Source organism: Dicentrarchus labrax, unplaced genomic scaffold (assembly GCF_905237075.1).
Source record: "Dicentrarchus labrax unplaced genomic scaffold, dlabrax2021, whole genome shotgun sequence".
Classification (NCBI taxonomy): Eukaryota; Metazoa; Chordata; class Actinopteri; family Moronidae; genus Dicentrarchus; species Dicentrarchus labrax.
In genome coordinates this window covers 32,812,369-32,831,444 of record NW_026136720.1, presented here as the reverse complement: position 1 = coordinate 32,831,444, position 19,076 = coordinate 32,812,369, and the positions used below count along the sequence as shown (strand labels likewise).

Below are 19,076 nucleotides of genomic sequence, written 5' to 3'. Positions count from 1 at the left end.
CCAGCCTTTATTTATTGTTCCAGTTTTTATTTACAGCCATTATTTACTGTTCCAGTCTTTATTTACTGATCCAGCCTTTATTTATTGTTCCAGTTTTTATTTACAGTCTTTATTTACTGTTCCAGTCCTAATTTACAACCTGTATGTACTGTTCCAGCCTTAATTTGCAGCCTGTATTTACTGTTCCAGCCTTTATGTACTGTGCAGGTCTGTATTTACTGTGCAGGTCTGTATTAACTGTTCCAGCCTTTATGTACTGTGCCAGCCTTTATTTACTGTTCCAGTCTTTATTTACTGTTCCAGTCTTTATTTAATGTTCCAGCCTTAATTTACTGTTCCAGTCTTTATTTACTGATCCAGCCTTTATATACTGTTCCAGCTTTAATTTACAGCCTGTATGTACTGTTCCAGTTTTTATTTACAGTCTTTATTTACTGTTCCAGCCTTTATGTACTGTTCCAGCCTTAATTAACTGTTCCAGTATTTATTTACTGTTCCAGCCTTTATTTACAGTCTTTATTTACCGTTCCAGTCTTTATTTACAGTCTTTATTTATTGTTCCAGTTTTTATTTACAGTCTTTATTTACTGTTCCAGTCTTTATTATCAGCCTTTATTTACTGTACCAGCCTTTATTTATTGTTCCAGTTTTTATTGACAGTCTTTATTTACTGTTCCAGCCTTTATGTACTGTGCCAGCCTTTATTTACTGTTCCAGTCTTTATTTGCTGATCCAGCCTTTATTTATTGTTCCAGCCTTTATTTATTGCTCGTTTTTATTTACAGTCTTTATTTACTGTTCCAGCCTTTGTGTACTGTGCCAGCCTTTATTTACTGTTCCATTCTTTATTTACTGTTACAGTCTTCATTGACAGCCTTTATTTACTGTGCCAGCCTTTCATTTACTGTTCCAGCCTTTATTTACAGCCTGTATGTACTGTTCCAGTTTTTATTTACAGTCTTTATTTACTGTTCAAGCCTTGATTTACTGTTCCAGTCTTTATTTGCTGTTCCAGCCTTTATTTACAGTCTTTATTTACTGTTCCAGCCTTTATTTACAGTCTTTATTTACTGTTCCAGTCTTTATTCACAGCCTTTATTTATTGTTCCAGTTTTTATTTATAGTCTTTATTTACTGTTCCAGTCTGTATTTACAGCCTTTATTTACTGTTCCAGCCTTTATTCATTGTTCCAGTTTTTATTTACAGTCTTTATTTACTGTTCCATTCTTTACATACTGTGCCAGCCTTTATTTACTGTTCCAGTCTTTATTTACTGTTCCAGTCTTTATTTACTGATCCAGCCCTTATTTACTGTTCCAGTCTTTATTTACTGATCCAGCCTTTATTTACTGTTCCAGCCTTTATTTATTGTTCCAGTTTTTTTTTACAGCCTTTATTTACTGTTCCAGCCTTTATTGTTCCAGTTTTTATTTAGTCTTTATTTACTGTTCCAGCCTTTATTTACTGTACCAGCCTTTATTTAATGTTCCAGCCTTTATTTACTGTTCCAGCCTTTATTGTTCCAGTTTTTATTTACAGTCTTTATTTACTGTTTCAGCCTTTATTTACAGCCTTTATTTACTGTTCCAGCCTTTATTTACTGTTCCAGTCTTTATTTACTGTTCCAGTCTTTATTTACAGCCTTTATTTACTGTTCCAGCCTTTATTTACTGTTCCAGCTTTTATTTACTGTTCCAGCCTTTATTGTTCCAGTTTTTATTTACAGTCTTTATTTACTGTTTCAGTCTTTATTTACTGTTCCAGCCTTTATTTACTGTTCCAGCTTTTATTTACCGTTCCAGCCTTTATTGTTCCAGTTTTTATTTACTGTTCCAGCCTTTATTGTTCCAGTTTTTATTTACAATCTTTATTTACTGTTTCAGTCTTTATTTACTGTTCCAGCCTTTATTTACTGTTCCAGCTTTTATTTACTGTTCCAGCTTTTATTTACAGTCTTTATTTACTGTTTGTCTTTATTTACTGTTCCAGTCTTTATTTACTATTCCAGCTTTTATTTACTGTTCCAGCCTTTATTGTTCCAGTTTTTATTTACTGTTCCAGTGCTGATGTATTAAAATCGCCATCAGTCTGTTGCTCACGTCGCTGCTCTGCCTTCTTTAGCTCCAGCTGACATTCAAAGAAAATATTCTCTTCATTAACAGTACCTGGTTCACTGAAGTTAATAATTCAGCAGCTGCTTGATTGGAAGCATAAATATTACATCACTGTTTCCATAGACAGACAGACAGACAGACAGACAGATACTCACCACTTCACCTTGTCTTTCAGTTTGGGTGGCTGAAAATTACTTTTGGTCATCAGCAGCAGAGCTCTGACAAAGAGAAAGACATAATGAGTCACTGTGTTAACGATGAACCTCGTTAGTGGAGCTAAAGTGACATCATCATTCTGCTGCTGACTTCTCCTCTGAATGGAGGTCTGAAGATGGACAGAGGGACGGACTACAGACTGTAACAGTAACACAGTAACACACACACAGTAACATACACACACACAGACAGTAACACACACACACACACACACACACACACACACACACTGTAACACACTGTAACACACACAGTAACACACAGTAACACACAGTAACACACACACACACACACACACTGTAACACACACACACACACAGTAACACAGTAACACACACACAGTAACACACACACTATAACACACATTAACACACACACTGTAACACACACAGTAACACACACGCAGTAACACACACAGTAACACACACACAGTAACACACACAGTAACACACACACAGTAACACACACAGTAACACACACAGTAACACACAAACACACACCTCATGGGGTGGAGGTCGAACATCGGTGGCTGCAGCTCTGCCAGTTCGATGGCGGTGATGCCGACGGCCCAGATGTCACACAGCTGGTTGTATCCGCCCTTTCTCTCCACCGCCGCCACCTCTGGAGCCATCCTGCAACAACAACCCACCTCAGCTCAGAGTCGGCCAATTGCAGAGCCCGATGAGCTGCCGGTCACCACCAAACAACTAATCACAGCAACAACAAACAGGAAGCTGCATCTTCATCATCCTCATAATCAACCCTTCACCCTGTGACTCCACATCAACAGGAGGGAAAAGACCAATGGCGGCTGACCTCAGCGTCACCATGGAGACAACTGAACTCCTTGTCTCCTCTCTCCTCTGTCCTCCTGCCTGTGAACCGGGAATCAATCTCAGCACGCCAGCTTTAAGGACGTCTCAATTCCCAAAATGCACCTGGAGGAGCAAGGAGCGAGGACCTGACTGTTCCGCTCCTCTCTCCTTGTTTCCCTCCCCACCTCCTCTACTCATATCTCAGATGGGAGGAATTAAGAGGTGAGAGAGGTGGTGAGAGAGGAGAGAGGAAAGGAGAGAGGAGGTGAGAAAGGAGAGAGGAGGTGAGAGAGGAGAGAAGAGAGAAGAGAAGAGGAGAGGAGAGAAGAAAGGAGAGAGGAGAGAGGAGGTGAGAAAGGAGAGCGGAGGTGACAGAGGAGAGAGGAGGTGACAGAGGAGAGAGAGGAGGTGACAGAGGAGAGAGAGGAGGTGAGAGAGGAGAGAGAGGAGGTGAGAGAGGTGAGAGAGGAGGGAGGAGAGAGGAGGTGAGAAAGGTTGGTACCAGTATGGAGTCCCGATGAAGGATTTCCTCTTAGCGATGGTCATAGTGATCTGAGCTGACACACCAAAGTCCGCTGCCAACAAATAACAATATTATAAGTTTTATTTAATAATACGTTTGTAGTAGAGGGGTGTGTTACAGTGTGTGTGTGTTACAGTGTGTGTGTGTGTGTTACAGTGTGTTACAGCGTGTTACAGTGTGTGTGTGTGTGTGTTACAATGTGTGTATGTGTGTGTGTGTTACAGTGTGTTACAGCGTGTTACAGTGTGTGTGTGTTACAGTGTGTTACAGTGTGTGTCTGTTACAGTGTGTTACAGCGTGTTACAGCGTGTTACAGTGTGTGTGTTTGTGTGTGTGTGTGTTACAGTGTGTTACAGCGTGTTACAGTGTGTGTGTGTGTGTTACAGTGTGTTACAGCGTGTTACAGTGTGTGTGTGTGTGTGTGTGTGTGTTACAGTGTGTGTCTGTGTGTGTGTGTGTGTGTGTGTTACAGTGTGTGTATGTGTGTGTGTGTTACAGTGTGTTACAGCGTGTTACAGTGTGTGTGTGTGTGTGTTACAGTGTGTGTCTGTTACAGTGTGTTACAGCGTGTTACAGTGTGTTACAGTGTGTGTGTTTGTGTGTGTGTGTTACAGTGTGTTATAGTGTGTGTGTGTGTTACAGTGTGTTACAGTGTACAATGTCTGCATGCATTCATAGGCCCCGCCCCTTTAAATGCACAGTAGGCGGAGCCTGTGGATGACTTACCCAGTTTGACGTATCCGTTGTCGGTCAGCAGGATGTTCGCTCCCTGTAGACAAACAAACGCTTTAACACATATAGTTATATTTAACTGTATGTGACCTATATTTAACTGTATATTATATATATTTATATGTATGTGAGATATATTTATCTATATGTGATATATATTTAACTGTATGTGATATATATTTAACTGTTTGTGATATATATTTAACTGTTTGTGATATATATTTAACTGTATATTATATATATTTAACTGTATGTGATATATATTATCATATCATATATATATATACTTAAAGGAACCGCACTGAGCTGGTTTAAGTCATACTTATCAGATCGTTCTCAGTTTGTACACGTTAACGATGAATCCTAAATCTAAATACTACAGTTAGTCATGGAGTTCCACAAGGTTCTGTACTTGGACCAATACTATTTACTTTATATATGCTTCCCTTAGGCAACATTATTAGGAATTCATTATCTTCCGTCGTTATGCAGATGATACACAGTTATATCCATCGATCAAGCCCGATGAAATTAACCAATTATGTAAATTACAAACATGTTTTAAGGACATAAAACCCTTTAAAAAAATATTATTAATATTACTACAGTTACTATTATTACTATTGTCACTGCTCATTGTCCCCCATCGTTGCTGTCGTCGTCATCATCTTCATCATCATCAGTCACTACTATTAGTGTAGTTGTTGCTACTGTTGTTGCTGTCTGTCTGTCTCTGTCTGTCTCTCTCTCTCTCACCCCAACTGGTCGAGGCAGACGACAACCCACCTAGAGCCGGAGGATCTGTCCTAGGTTTCTGCCTCTTAACAGGCAGTTTCTCCTTGCCCCTGTCGCCAAGTGCTTGCTCATGGTGGTACTGTTGGGTCTCTGTAAATGTTATAAGGAGCTCGGTCTAGACCTGCTCTATTTGAAAAGTGTCCTGAGAAATAGCGTCAATTCATAACAGAAGTTATCTCAGGAAACTTTTCAAATAGAGCAGGTCTAGACCGAACTCCAGTGTGATCCCCTCAGACACTTGGTATTTAGGTGTATTCAGGTGTGTTCAGGTGTATTCAGGTATGGTCAGGTTTATTCAGGTGTATTCAGTATGTTCAGGTGTATTCAGGTGTATTCAGGTGTATTCAGGTTTATTCAGGTTTATTCAGGTTTATTCAGGTATGTTCAGGTATGTTCAGTATGTTCAGTATGTTCAGGTGTATTCAGGTGTATTCAGGTGTGTTCAGGTGTATTCAGGTATGGTCAGGTTTATTCAGGTGTATTCAGTATGTTCAGGTGTATTCAGGTGCATTCAGGTGTATTCAGGTGTATTCAGGTTTATTCAGGTGTATTCAGTATGTTCAGGTGTATTCAGGTGTATTCAGGCGTATTAAGGTATGTTCAGGTTTATTCAGGCGTATTCAGGTTTTGTCAGGTGTATTCAGGTATGTTCAGGTGGATTCAGGTGTATTCAGGTGTGTTAGGACAGCTGCTCAGTTTGTCCAACATTAGCATTAAAAAGTTTAGACAGACCTTAATGTCTCTGTGCATCTTCCCTCTGCTGTGCAGGTAGAAGAGTCCCTGCAGGAGACAAACACACACACACAGCATTACAATCTGACTGGACGTTAATAACAACAACAACCCAACAACAACAACAATAATAATTATAATAATAATAATAATAATAACAAAAATAATAACAATAATAATATAATAAGGATAATATCGTTTATTTATAGAGCACTTTGCATATGATACTAGAAACTGATCAGAGGTCATAGAAACAACTCACTACACATTAAAGGCAATTGTGAACAGGTTGGTATTGATTGGTGATTGTGAACAGGTTGGTATTGATTGGTGATTGTGAACAGGTTGGTATTGATCAGTGATTGTCAACGGGTTGGTATTGATCGGTGATGGTCAACAGGTTGGTATTGATCGGTGATTGTCAATGGGTTGGTATTGATCGTGATGGTCAACAGGTTGGTATTGATCGTGATGGTCAACAGGTTGGTATTGATCGGTGATTGTCAACAGGTTGGTATTGATCGTGATGGTCAACAGGTTGGTATTGATCGGTGATTGTCAACAGGTTGGTATTGATCGTGATGGTCAACAGGTTGGTATTGATCGGTGATTGTCAACGGGTTGGTATTGATCGGTGATGGTCAACAGGTTGGTATTGATCGGTGATTGTCAACGGGTTGGTATTGATCGTGATGGTCAACAGGTTGGTATTGATCGGTGATTGTGAACGGGTTGGTATTGATCGTGATGGTCAACAGGTTGGTATTGATCGGTGATTGTGAACAGGTGGTATTGATCAGTGATTGTGAACAGGTTGGTATTGATCAGTGATTGTGAACAGGTTGGTATTGAACGGGGATTTTCAACAGGTTGGTATTGATCGTTGAATTCCTGGATGTTACCTGCAGTGTTTCCCTCAGTACGTACGCGATCTGGGACTCAGTCAGTGGACCAGTTACTGAAAGACAAAACAACAGAACCAGTTTAGTGTGGGAGTGTTCAGACAACAGGTGAAAACTTGGTCAGGGAGGGGGCGGGGTCTCTCTGACAGTAACCATACAGGGTTCTTGCACCATTTTAAAAGTAAAATTGTATGCTTTTTAAGACCTTTTTAAGACCTCAATATATATAATTTAAGACCCAAAAATGTCATAACAATTTCTTTGGAATACTCAATTTATTGCCTCCTACAATGGAAATCAAAACTTAATGTTTTTTTGCGTATATGTACATACACACATACAAATACAAAATCACACACAAATACATACACCTAAACAACAATAAAACGCAAACATACACAAACACATGCAATAATTAATGTTAATCATTATATAATTGGTATATGGGACACTGAATTTAATTCAGTGTTGAGTGGATTCAATTCAGGTTTGTTTTATTACAAACGGCAGACGTAGTTATACAGGATACCTTCGTACATTAAAAATGTGAGCTTTGATATTAAAATACTTTATGCAGATAGTAACAGTACTGGTTATGTGCTCTATTCAAATCAGTCTATGGTCACTGTGGTCTTTCTATGTATGTGGCCAATAAATTTAATGGTACATTTTGCAAATTAAACAAATTATTTTCTATAGGTTTACTAACTGGTAAAATCATGTATTTTGTGATAAAATACAACATATCTAATGTGTATTTACAACATAGCTTGATTCTGCATCTCTATTTACAGCTCATTAACCCTTATGTGAATGTTTACTATGGCTATGGCAAGCCTACGACAGCCTACATTAGCAGCTACATTTGCTCAACAACCCATAAAATCACAATTCGGCATATTTAAACAAAATAAACCACATCTACCAACAGATGATGATGAATGAAGCAATGCCATATTTGGCGACATATGCCGTTTTATTTTCACCACAGGCGAATGCCTTTGCAAGCTGCGAATCGGGGAACATGGCAGCAAAGACGCCACATATGTCCTCGTTAGAGTTAAATGAATTGTGCCTCGTCACAGTATGGAGAACCCACAGTACCTCTGCCTTTTGGATGTCTGGCGGTGAAATGAAACTTGTTATAGCCGACTAAGAGGTGGCGTCTGAACTCGTAACGTCGTTAGGTCGTGCTGCAAACAATGCAGGGATTAGCCTGGCCACGCTATGGCTAGCTGCTGCTTTCCTCCTTTCATATATGACTCGACGGCTTTGAGCCCCATGGTCCCTAATGAAAAAGTCTTTTTGCAGAATTTATACATTGCATCATTGTGTTTTCAGCCAGCGCTAACCACCTCCTAAATACATCCTCTTCCATCCACTTGTCGTTAAATTTGCACTTCCCCATCTTCTTTGCATTTTAAACCTCACCTCAACAACCGCGTAATGTCGGCACGCAGCCCGACGTCAGCGTCTGTAGCCGACGTACCGTAAAACAGCTATTAATCGCGGAGACTCTCATTTTACACCATACTAAATTAATCAGCTATTAGATGTTTTACGGTGGGCCACTGTGCTTTCCCATCGTCATTAAGCGCACCGGCTGAAAATGTAATACCTACAGCAACTTTGCGGTAAATTTAAGACCTTAATTACCAGGATTTTAATTTAAGACATTTTAAGACTTTTTAAGGACCCGCGGGAACCCTGCCATAAAGAGATGTTCAGTCAAACTAGTTAAAAGCAGTTTGAATAGTTATCTGTCTGTAGGGCGCTTGCCCTCACCGTCCTCTCTCTCTGTGGGGGGGGGGAGCGTTATATCAGACCAGCGGGGGGGCGGTGTGGTGGAGGCAGGCGCCCGTGGTCACCCTCGGCGGCGTCACTGAGGTTTAATGAGGCAAGGAGCCGAGTGGCGTTTCAGCGCTCATTAACGCTGGCTGAAGACGCCCCCGGCTCCCACCGCCCCCGCCGCAGCCCTAACGAGCGGGGAAATGAAGGCAGCGTGGGCGTCGTCATGGCGACAGGGACAACTGAGGGCGGATGGAGAGTTAAAGGTTTAAAGATGGCCGCCTCATTACTGAACAGAGTTTTTGATTACATTCTCTGAGGTCTGTCACTGTCTGTATATATTGATTAATTCTTTATTCATGTTTGCTTTATGTTCCTACATGTTCAGACTATTGAGTACTAATATCTCACTGTGATTATGTAAATAAATAAATCAACTGTTTACATGTGTTACAGAGTATGTTTGCTATAACGGCATCTGTGCAGCCTTGTTTATTCACTGTTTCCATGGAGACGAGGATGAACGTAGCCATAAAGGGTTCCTTATGCAGAAAATATAGTCCTTTACTTTTAGACACTGCAGAACAAGATTAATATTTGATTATTAGTGATGAAATGTGTATGTGGTTTCAGATGTCTGGATTTGGTTCGGTTATCAGACCCTGTGACGTTCATAACAATAGTAATAATTAGAATAATAATAATGATGATAATGACAATGATAAACGGGTCAGGGGCCGTGATGTCTGGGGCCGACTGGAGAAAGTACACTGAAGTTAGATTTAGGATTCAGGATGTTTCTTTTTCATGGACAGACTTTTGATGCCACATGCCGTTAGACGAAACCTAGCAGGCTTTTAAAGGAGACATGTCTCTATTTGGGACCCTGCTTTTACTGGAAGTCTCTATCTGTTGTATCTGCAGCTGCTGCAGCAAGTGTGGGATCAATGAAGTCGATCTTGTCTTATTTATTGTTTCTAGTAACTTTGTTTAAAACTTCATACACGTACTTTTATAGAACATAGTCTATCAAACTATGATTAATAAAGACCGATAATTGATCTGCTGTGTGTGTGTCTCACTGTGGTAGACGTCCTGCAGTGATCCTCCTCCACAGAACTCCATACAGATCCACAGCTTGTCCCTGCTGCGCACACACACACACACACACACACACACACACACACACAATAAGTAAGTCTGATAGATACAAATGATCCTTTAAACTGCCCCCCCCCCCCCACCCCACACACTCTGCTGTTGTTGTCGTCATGGTAACAGTTACCGGAGGTAGCTGCTGTAGTATGCCACGATGTTGGAGTGTTTACAGTCCTTCATCATCAGGATCTCCTGCTGCACCACCGCAAAGTCCTCACCTATTGACATATCAGTAATCAATGATTCCTCTACAGTCAGCATCGGCTGAGGGTTAGTTAGACAGACAGACAGACAGACAGACAGACATACAGGTAGCACTCAGCACCTGTTCAGCAGGTAAACCAACAGCATCATCAGCTGCTCAGTATGCAGACAGAGCTGAGGTGTTTCTGTTATTTTGTCCAGGGAGGAACGTGTTCCTGGTGTCAGAGCTGAGAATAAACGCTCAGAGAGAACAAAGAGTCTTCGTTGCTGCCGAAGGCTTCAGGCCTCATTAGAGCCTCCGCCGTCCTCCAGCTGATCAGAATAATAAGAATATGGAGGATTTATGTAACATCTCATTAAAACTGGAGCTCTGCTGAGGAGAGAGAGGTCTCACTCTGGAACACAAACACCGTCACATTTTCTCTCTCAGCGGAGAAAACAACACAAACTCACCAAGATAATCAGTTTTTATCTATTTATCTCCAGTCCACCTTAAAACAACTGCCACAGTGAGCAGCCTCACCTCCAGTCCACCTTTAGTGAGGACAAATAGAGTCAGGATGCTGTTGTAATTAACTTTACTATTTAATCAATTAGCAGCCTGTGGGGGGTCCTGTGTCCAGCCTGTGGGGGGCCCTGTGTCCAGCCTGTGGGGGGCGCTGTGTCCAGCCTTTGGGGGGAGCTGTGTGCCAGCCTGTGGGGGGAGCTGTGTGCCAGCCTGTGGGGGGCGCTGTGTGCAGCCTGTGGGGGGCGCTGTGTGCTGCTGCAGGTTAATTAAAACATCAGTAAGACAGCAGGATCCACTGTGTTCACCTGCAGAATGATGAACACCTGATCAGTATTCACTGATACACACACCACCTGCTGACTGCTGCAGTCTGTCTGCTCCGATTAATGGAGAGGATGATGAAGATGATGAAGATGACTAACAGCTCTCTACATCACACTGATGTTCACCAACAATCAGCTGCAAAACAACCGCAATCACTGCCCCCCAGCATTACTGCCCCCAGCGTCACTGCCCCCTCCGTCACTCGCCGCCCCCTCCGCCACTGCCCCCTCCGCCACTGCCCCCTCCGCCACTGACCCCGGCGCCACTGCCCCCGGCGCCACTGCCCCCGGCGCCACTGCCGTGTGGTTCAGTTGTTATAACGTTGTACGTGTGATGATATCAACTGAGTAAACACTGAATCAGTCCGGGATCTTAGATCTTGACAGTGAAATTAAACTGTGAAATTATTAGAGCTGTCCCATAATAGTCGACTGAACCGAGTCAATAAGAAGAGTCTCAGTCGACACTTTTCAGAAGTCTGATAGTCGCATAAAAACATAAACAACTTTATGGTTTAACAGGCGGCTGTTGAAATATATATATTTGAATAATTTGACTGATGCAGTGAGGTGAATATGAGTGATGCTACCTACCAGGTTCCAGTTTGATGACCTTGATGGCAGCCAGTTCTCCAGTGCTGACACTCCTCGCCTGACAGACAGACAGACTATTTTGTTACATCATCCGGTTAATAAACATTTGTTTTGTGTTTGTTCTCATCCTCAGCGACATTAGCTTCTACACATTACTGCAAACACAGTTTATTTTAACTTGATCTTGAGAGACACACACACACACACACACACACACACACACACACACACACACACACACACACACACACACACACACACACACACACACACACACTGAAGCAGCAGCATCGATCAATTAATGCGTCTTCTGGGCTCACACACCTTTGGGGCAGTGTGTGTATGTGTGTGTGTGTGTGTTTAACACAGTTCAGTTATTGTCAAAACTGATCAATAAGATGATTATCAATGCAGACTCTGATCACTGAGGCTTCTGACATTTGATCAGTTCAACATTATTATTATTAATAAACTGCTTTCACACAGTCTATTCAGATGAATTCCATTGGATCATATCAATGATTGCTTTTACTGCTTTAATTTGTATTTTAATAAAGTCATGAAGCAATGGAAAGCTTTTATTGTGAAACAGCTGCTGGACAGGAAGTGCTGACCAACAGTGTGTTTGTTGTAGTTTCACATTTATGTTAAAATATGACACTTTAGAGCTTAAAGCTTTTTGTCTTCATTGGAGAACTGAAAGGAAAAATTGACGATCAATTATTGACAGAGCAGGAAGTCCTGATTTTTGATTGATAAACAGGACGACTGACAAAGTCCTTGTGTCGTCACTCTTGTTAAATTCTTCAGGTCTCTGAGGTGAGACAGAAGGTGACGTGAACTTATCTGCAGGGATCTGACGAACTGACAGGACAGGCTGCCACCAATCGATGATCCTCCTCCTCCTCCTCCTCCTCCTCCTCCTCCTCCTCCTCCTCCTCCGTTCTGACCTCCATCATCCCGCCACTTCAGCATTTCAACACAGCGATTATATTCACACCTCAGAGTGAACACAGTGCTGCACTCTGACTGTGTGTTAATTAAAACACAGCTCATGATAATCCCCCCCCCCGACCCTGTGAAAGGTGAAGTAGCATCATGCCTCCTGTAAGTCGATATGAGCTGATGGAGCTTCAGGACAACAATCAATAACTTCTTGATGGGGGGGGGGGGCTACAGTCTGATGCTAACAATGCTAATGACACACACACAGTGGGGCAGAGCAGAGGATCGTGGGAAACGGCCCACCCCGGTATTGATCAGTGAAGGTGATGGGGTGGAGTGCGTGGTGAATCCCTAATGAGTAGCTCGCTGTCAAACTGCCGCTGCCCAGGAGCCTCTGAGCAGGGCAGCAACCAGGGAGTCAATAAACTCCTCTGTGTCACATCAGGGAAAAGGAGAGGAGGCTGGTGTGCAGTTGTCATGGTGTAAAGTCCACATTTAGAGGTTGGTGTTTTCATTTATAAAGTCACATTGCACACACTGCACATCATTATACTGCAGAGTCACTGCACATCATTATACTGCAGAGTCACTGCACATCATTATACTGCAGAGTCACTGCACATCATTATACTACAGTCACTGCACATCATTATACTGCAGAGTCACTGCACATCATTATACTGCAGAGTCACTGCACATCATTATACTGCAGAGTCACTGCACATCATTATACTGCAGAGTCACTGCACATCATTATACTGCAGAGTCACTGCACATCATTATACTGCAGAGTCACTGCACATCATTATACTGCAGAGTCACTGCACATCATTATACTGCAGAGTCACTGCACATCATTATACTGCAGAGTCACTGCACATCATTATACTGCAGAGTCACTGCACATCATTATACTGCAGAGTCACTGCACATCATTATACTGCACATCATTATACTGCAGAGTCACTGCACATCATTATACTGCAGTCACTGCACATCATTATACTGCAGTCACTGCAAGTTATTATAGGATTCTGTTAAATTCAGACATGGCATTGAATTAAACACTGAAGGAATCTCCTCCTTAAATTTAGCTACAGCACTGTCAGATAGACATCTGCTGTAGGAAGTTTTGCCTAATGGCTTATAATCTAATAGTATGAATTCAAAAGTTATTAAATAATGGTCAGATAGGAAAGGATTATGTGGGAAGACTATTAAATGTTCAATATCAATGCCATATGATAAAACAAGGTCAAGAGTGTGATTAAAACAATGAGTTGGTTTATTTACACTCTGACAGAAGCCAATTGAGTCTATTAATGATATAAATGCATTACTAAGGCTGTCATTGTTAACATCCACATGAATATTAAAATCACCTACAATAATTACTTTATCTGATTTAAGGACTAAACTTGATAAAAACTCTGAAAATTCAGATATAAAATCAGAGTACGGTCCAGGAGCGCGGTACACTATAACAAATAGAACTGGCTGCAGTGTTTTCCAGTTTTGGTGAGAAAGACTAAGAACAAGGCTTTCAAATGAATTATAATTTAGTTTAGGTTTATGGTCCATTAAAACGCTCGAATCATATATGGCTGCTACTCCACCTCCTCGGCCTGTGCCTCGAGGAATGTGAGTATTAATATGACTGGGGGGGGTGGATTCATTTAGGCTAACATACTCCTCGTGGGACAACCAGGTCTCAGTAAGACAAAGTAAATCAATATCATAATCTGATATTAATTCATTAACTAAAACAGCGCAGAGAAGTGTGTAAGACAGCAGCTCTGCTTCCTGGTCCCAACTCTGGACTGTCAGGTTGCAATAAATACATCAGTTAGTCATGGAGTTCCACAAGGTTCTGTACTTGGACCAATACTATTTACTTTATATATCCCGGATTAGCTGCAATTTTCTAATGTTAAACTCAGAAAAAAACAAAATTCTTGTACTTGGCCCCAAAAACCTTAGAGACTCACTGTCTAAAGATATAGTTACTCTAGATGGCATTAACTTGGCCTCTAGCACCACTGTCAGGAATCTTGGAGTTATCTTTGATCAGGATTTGTCATTTAATTCCCACATGAAGCAGACCTCTAGGACTGCCTTCTTTCATTTACGTAATATTACAAAAATTAGACACATCCTATCACAGACAGATGCAGAAAAACTAATCCATGCATTTGTTACTTGTAGGCTGGATTACTGCAACAACTAGAAAAAGAGATCACATCTCTCCTGTACTAGCTTCTCTGCATTGGCTCCCTGTAAAATGTAGAATAGAATTTAAAATCCTCCTCCTCACCTATAAAGCTCTTCATGGTCAGGCCCCTTCATATCTTAAAGAGCTCATAGTACCCTATTACCCCACTAGAACACTACGTTCTCTGAATGCTGGGCTACTTGTGGTTCCTATAGTCTCTAAAAGTAGAACAGGAGCCAGAGCCTTCAGTTACCAAGCTCCTCTCCTGTGGAACCAGCTTCCAGTTGTGGTTTGGGAGGCAGACACCCTCACCACATTCAAGAGTAGGCTTAAGACATTCCTCTTTGATAAAGCTTATAGTTAGGGCTGGATCAGGTGAGTCCTGAACCATCCCTTAGTTATGCTGCTATAGGCCTAGACTATCGGGGGATTTCCCATGGTGCACTGAGCTCCTCTCTTCCTCTCTCTTTCTGCACTCATTCATGTCCCATTAATACATGTTACTAACTTCACTTCTTCCCCGGAGTTCTTGTGCTTTCTCGTCTCGCAGGTTCTTATCGATCCTGGTGGAGCCTCCTTCCATGGTCCTGCTTGACTGCCATTGGAAATATCACTGATATTAGTGTTATTATTATTATCATAAGTATTATTATTGCTATGGTTACTGTTGTTGCTGTTGTCACTGCTCATTGTCCCCCATCGTTGCTGTTGTCATGTTCATCATCATCAGTCAATACTATTAGTGTAGTTGTTGCTACTGTTGATGCTGTGCAACTGTCTGTCTGTCTGTCTGTCTGTCTGTCTGTCTGTCTGTCTCTGTCTCTGTCTCTGTCTCTCACCCCAACTGGTCGAGGCAGACGACCACCCACCTAGAGCCGGAGGATCTGTCCTAGGTTTCTGCCTTTTAACAGGCAGTGTTTCCTTGCCCTTGTCTCCAAGGTCTTGCTCATGGTGGTACTGTTGGGTCTCTGTAAATAATGTTTTAAAGAGTTCGGTCTAGACCTGCTCTATTTGAAAAGTGTCCTGAGATAACTTCTGTTATGAATTGGCGCTATACAAATAAAATTGAAGTGAATTTAATTGAATTTAATTATACTGCAGTCACTGTACATCATTATACTGCAGAGTCACTGCACATCAGAGATACTCATTGCGTGGCTCGTGAGCCACATGCGGCTTGTCAAGCTTTAATTGGTAGCTTGCATGGTAGCTTATAACAATATGGAAATACAGCCAATACATTTTTTCATATGTGCTACATAAATATACAGTGAACACTGCACTACAAAAACGCAAACATCTGCATTATATTCACCTTAATTAATGGTGTTTCCTAAAGGGGGCACTGTCAAACCTGGCAACGCAGCCCGCTTATGGCATTGTTTACACAGGGCACGCTTGCAGCCAGGTTATGTTGGCTCCGCTAGCCAGCGTGAGATGCAGCCACAAAATGGATAGATTTCTAATAAAAAAAAGGGCAAAAACCAGCACAAAAACCAGATGGACAGACACACAGCGTTGTAACGAATAGTGAGGAAAAAGAGTCTGAGGAAGCAGCAAAGGAAAATCAGCATGAAGACGCCGGAGAGGGGACGAGCAGGCAAAAGTCAGGTGTTCCCAGTAAAAAACGAAAGGTACGAGGCATACAAGATGAGCACAGCATATTTCAAGAGAAGTGGATAGACGGATTGTCGTAAAAGTGGCTCTCCACTTGATTTTGCTCTGCCAATGTGGCTCTTGTGAAAAAAACAGTGAGGATCACTGCTGTACATCATTATACTGCAGAGTCACTGCACATCATTGCACTGCAGAGTCACTGCACATCAGGGTCACTGCACATCATTGTACTGCAGAGTCACTGCACATCATTATACTGCAGAGTCACTGCACATCATTGTACTGCAGAGTCACTGCACATCATTATACTGCACATCACTATACTGCAGAGTCACTGCACATCATTGTACTGCAGAGTCACTGCACATCATTATACTGCAGAGTCACTGCACATCATTATACTGCAGAGTCACTGCACATCATTATACTGCAGAGTCACTGCACATCATTATACTGCAGAGTCACTGCACATCATTATACTGCAGAGTCACTGCACATCATTGTACTGCAGAGTCACTGCACATCATTGTACTGCAGAGTCACTGCACATCATTATACTGCAGAGTCACTGCACATCATTGTACTGCAGAGTCACTGCACATCATTATACTGCAGAGTCACTGCACATCATTGCACTGCAGAGTCACTGCACATCAGGGTCACTGCACATCATTGTACTGCAGAGTCACTGCACATCATTGTACTGCAGAGTCACTGCACATCATTATACTGCAGAGTCACTGCACATCATTGTACTGCAGAGTCACTGCACATCATTATACTGCAGAGTCACTGCACATCATTGCACTGCAGAGTCACTGCACATCATTAGGGTCACTGCACATCATTGTACTGCAGAGTCACTGCACATCATTATACTGCAGGGTCACTGCACATCATTGTACTGCAGAGTCACTGCACATCATTGTACTGCAGAGTCACTGCACATCATTATACTGCAGAGTCACTGCACATCATTGTACTGCAGAGTCACTGCACATCATTATACTGCAGAGTCACTGCACATCATTATACTGCAGATCACTGCAATCATTTAAATCACATCATTATACTGCAGAGTCACTGCACATCATTATACTGCACATCACTATACTGCAGTCACTGCACATCATTATACTGCAGAGTCACTGCACATCAATTTACTGCAGTCACTGCACATCATTGTACTGCAGAGTCACTGCACTTATATGCTTTTATATTTACTGTACGAGTTTATGAGTGTACATTATGTCAGCATTCAGGTTGCTCACAGCAGCAGATTGTATGTAGAATATCTATATGAAGAAATATACATGAATATTTAACAGAAATATGAGCGGAAAGGATACACACACACACACACACACACACACACACACACACACACCACCAGGTTATAGATGTCACTGCATATATCCTGTCTGCGTGTGTGCTGATGTCACTTCCTGTTCCCATGGGAACAGCATCTCTCTGATCCGATCAGGTTGCCTCTCACATGTGAACATCTCACTGAATTAAACATGATGAGTCACATCACGTGTCTCTGCTGATTCGTAGTAAATCACTGAACTCAAGGTCTGATCTGGACTCCAGGGACCCTCCCAGAGGTCCAGGGACCCCTGACCTGAGGACCAGTACAGTACAGTTTCATTCTCTAACATAACAATTGAATTTAAAGTGATCAGAATCAGGACCTCAAGGTGCATCAGATATTTAATCAATATTTAGGACGATATCTGATCAGTCTCAGCATCAGCAGATAATCAATATTAAAGCTCAGATATTAAACAACTTCATCCTTTCTTCTTCTCTTAGATTATTGATTGAATGAGCTCCATATAGAGTTTATACACTGTTTAATGATTATAGATTATTGATTGAATGTTCTGTGTTACAAGTAGAACATAGAGTATATACACTGATATATTGAACACTAACAGCATATACACTGATATATTGATCACTAACAGTATATAGACTGATATATTGAACACTAACAGCATATACACTGATATATTGATCACTAACAGTATATAGACTGATATATTGAACACTAACAGCATATACACTGATATATTGATCACTAACAGTATATAGACTGATATATTGATCATAGGGCTGGGCGGTATGGAAAAAAATGTTATCACGATATGTTTTTCCGTATTGATCGATCTCGATTCTATCACGATATGTAGTTTTTGCAGAGGCTGCCAGTGTGACGGACATCCTGAAGCTTGAAGAAACAAGATATTCACTGAAACTTTATAATAAAGTTTAATAACATAAAGAAATTAAGAATATGCCTTCCAATAATGAGCACAAATTGTTTTTGTTAAGGTCTTCATGCAGACAAAGGATTCACATTACACTCCCACATTGTATGAATCTTTCCATTGGTCAAGAGAGCAGCAGGGCCCACAACTGGCAAAAGAAAATTCAGAGCAGCACTCTTTCACTCATACAGAGTTTTATATGCTTTCAAACAAGTGCAAACTAATAAGTGACTGGTCACTTTTCACTATATAGCGATGCTAACGGCAGATGTAGTGGTCTTGCTTGGCTGTGTGTGTGGTGTCGTGCCAGCTTGAGCCTGCAGAGTCACACTCTCAGTGTAATTACTGGGGTGGTGCCGTCTCAGGTGATGGAAAAGATTTGTTGTGTTCCCCGTCCTGGCTGGTACCAACCGCCGGCATATTTTGCAGACCGGCTTCACCTGCTCCTGGTCGCTTTTGCCGTATCCAAACCACATCCACACAATTGACGTCGTGTTACCTTTTTTTTCAACAATGTCTTCGGTCTCGGGTGATGTAGTGATGTCGCTTTCACGTTTGGCATTATTTTTGCTGTCCTCGACTTCAGTTTCGCTAATTTTTTCTCCTTTTTCCAACTTCTTTCCC

The 19,076-nt window shown here is 41.5% G+C and overlaps 1 protein-coding gene across 10 annotated transcripts in view; it reads right to left on the bottom strand.

Moving 5' to 3' along the window:
- The window catches only part of LOC127353429 (mitogen-activated protein kinase kinase kinase kinase 3), a 52,785-nt gene that overhangs the window by 29,373 nt on the left and 4,336 nt on the right, over positions 1–19,076 (bottom strand). For 5 of the 10 annotated variants that reach the window (XM_051382663.1, XM_051382664.1, XM_051382658.1 and 2 more), the window contains exons 2-11: positions 15,071–15,157; positions 11,406–11,463; positions 9,904–9,994; positions 9,701–9,765; positions 6,831–6,886; positions 5,929–5,976; positions 4,396–4,438; positions 3,649–3,721; positions 2,832–2,963; positions 2,271–2,333 (exon numbers count right to left, since the gene is read on the bottom strand). In XM_051382663.1, the coding sequence (XP_051238623.1) occupies positions 2,271–2,333; positions 2,832–2,963; positions 3,649–3,721; positions 4,396–4,438; positions 5,929–5,976; positions 6,831–6,886; positions 9,701–9,765; positions 9,904–9,994; positions 11,406–11,463; positions 15,071–15,157 (716 nt within the window). Of the gene's footprint in view, positions 1–2,270; positions 2,334–2,831; positions 2,964–3,648; positions 3,722–4,395; positions 4,439–5,928; positions 5,977–6,830; positions 6,887–9,700; positions 9,766–9,871; positions 9,995–11,405; positions 11,464–15,070; positions 15,158–19,076 lie in introns of those variants that run through there. The other 5 variants (XM_051382661.1, XM_051382667.1, XM_051382662.1 and 2 more) reach the window with 4 other exon arrangements.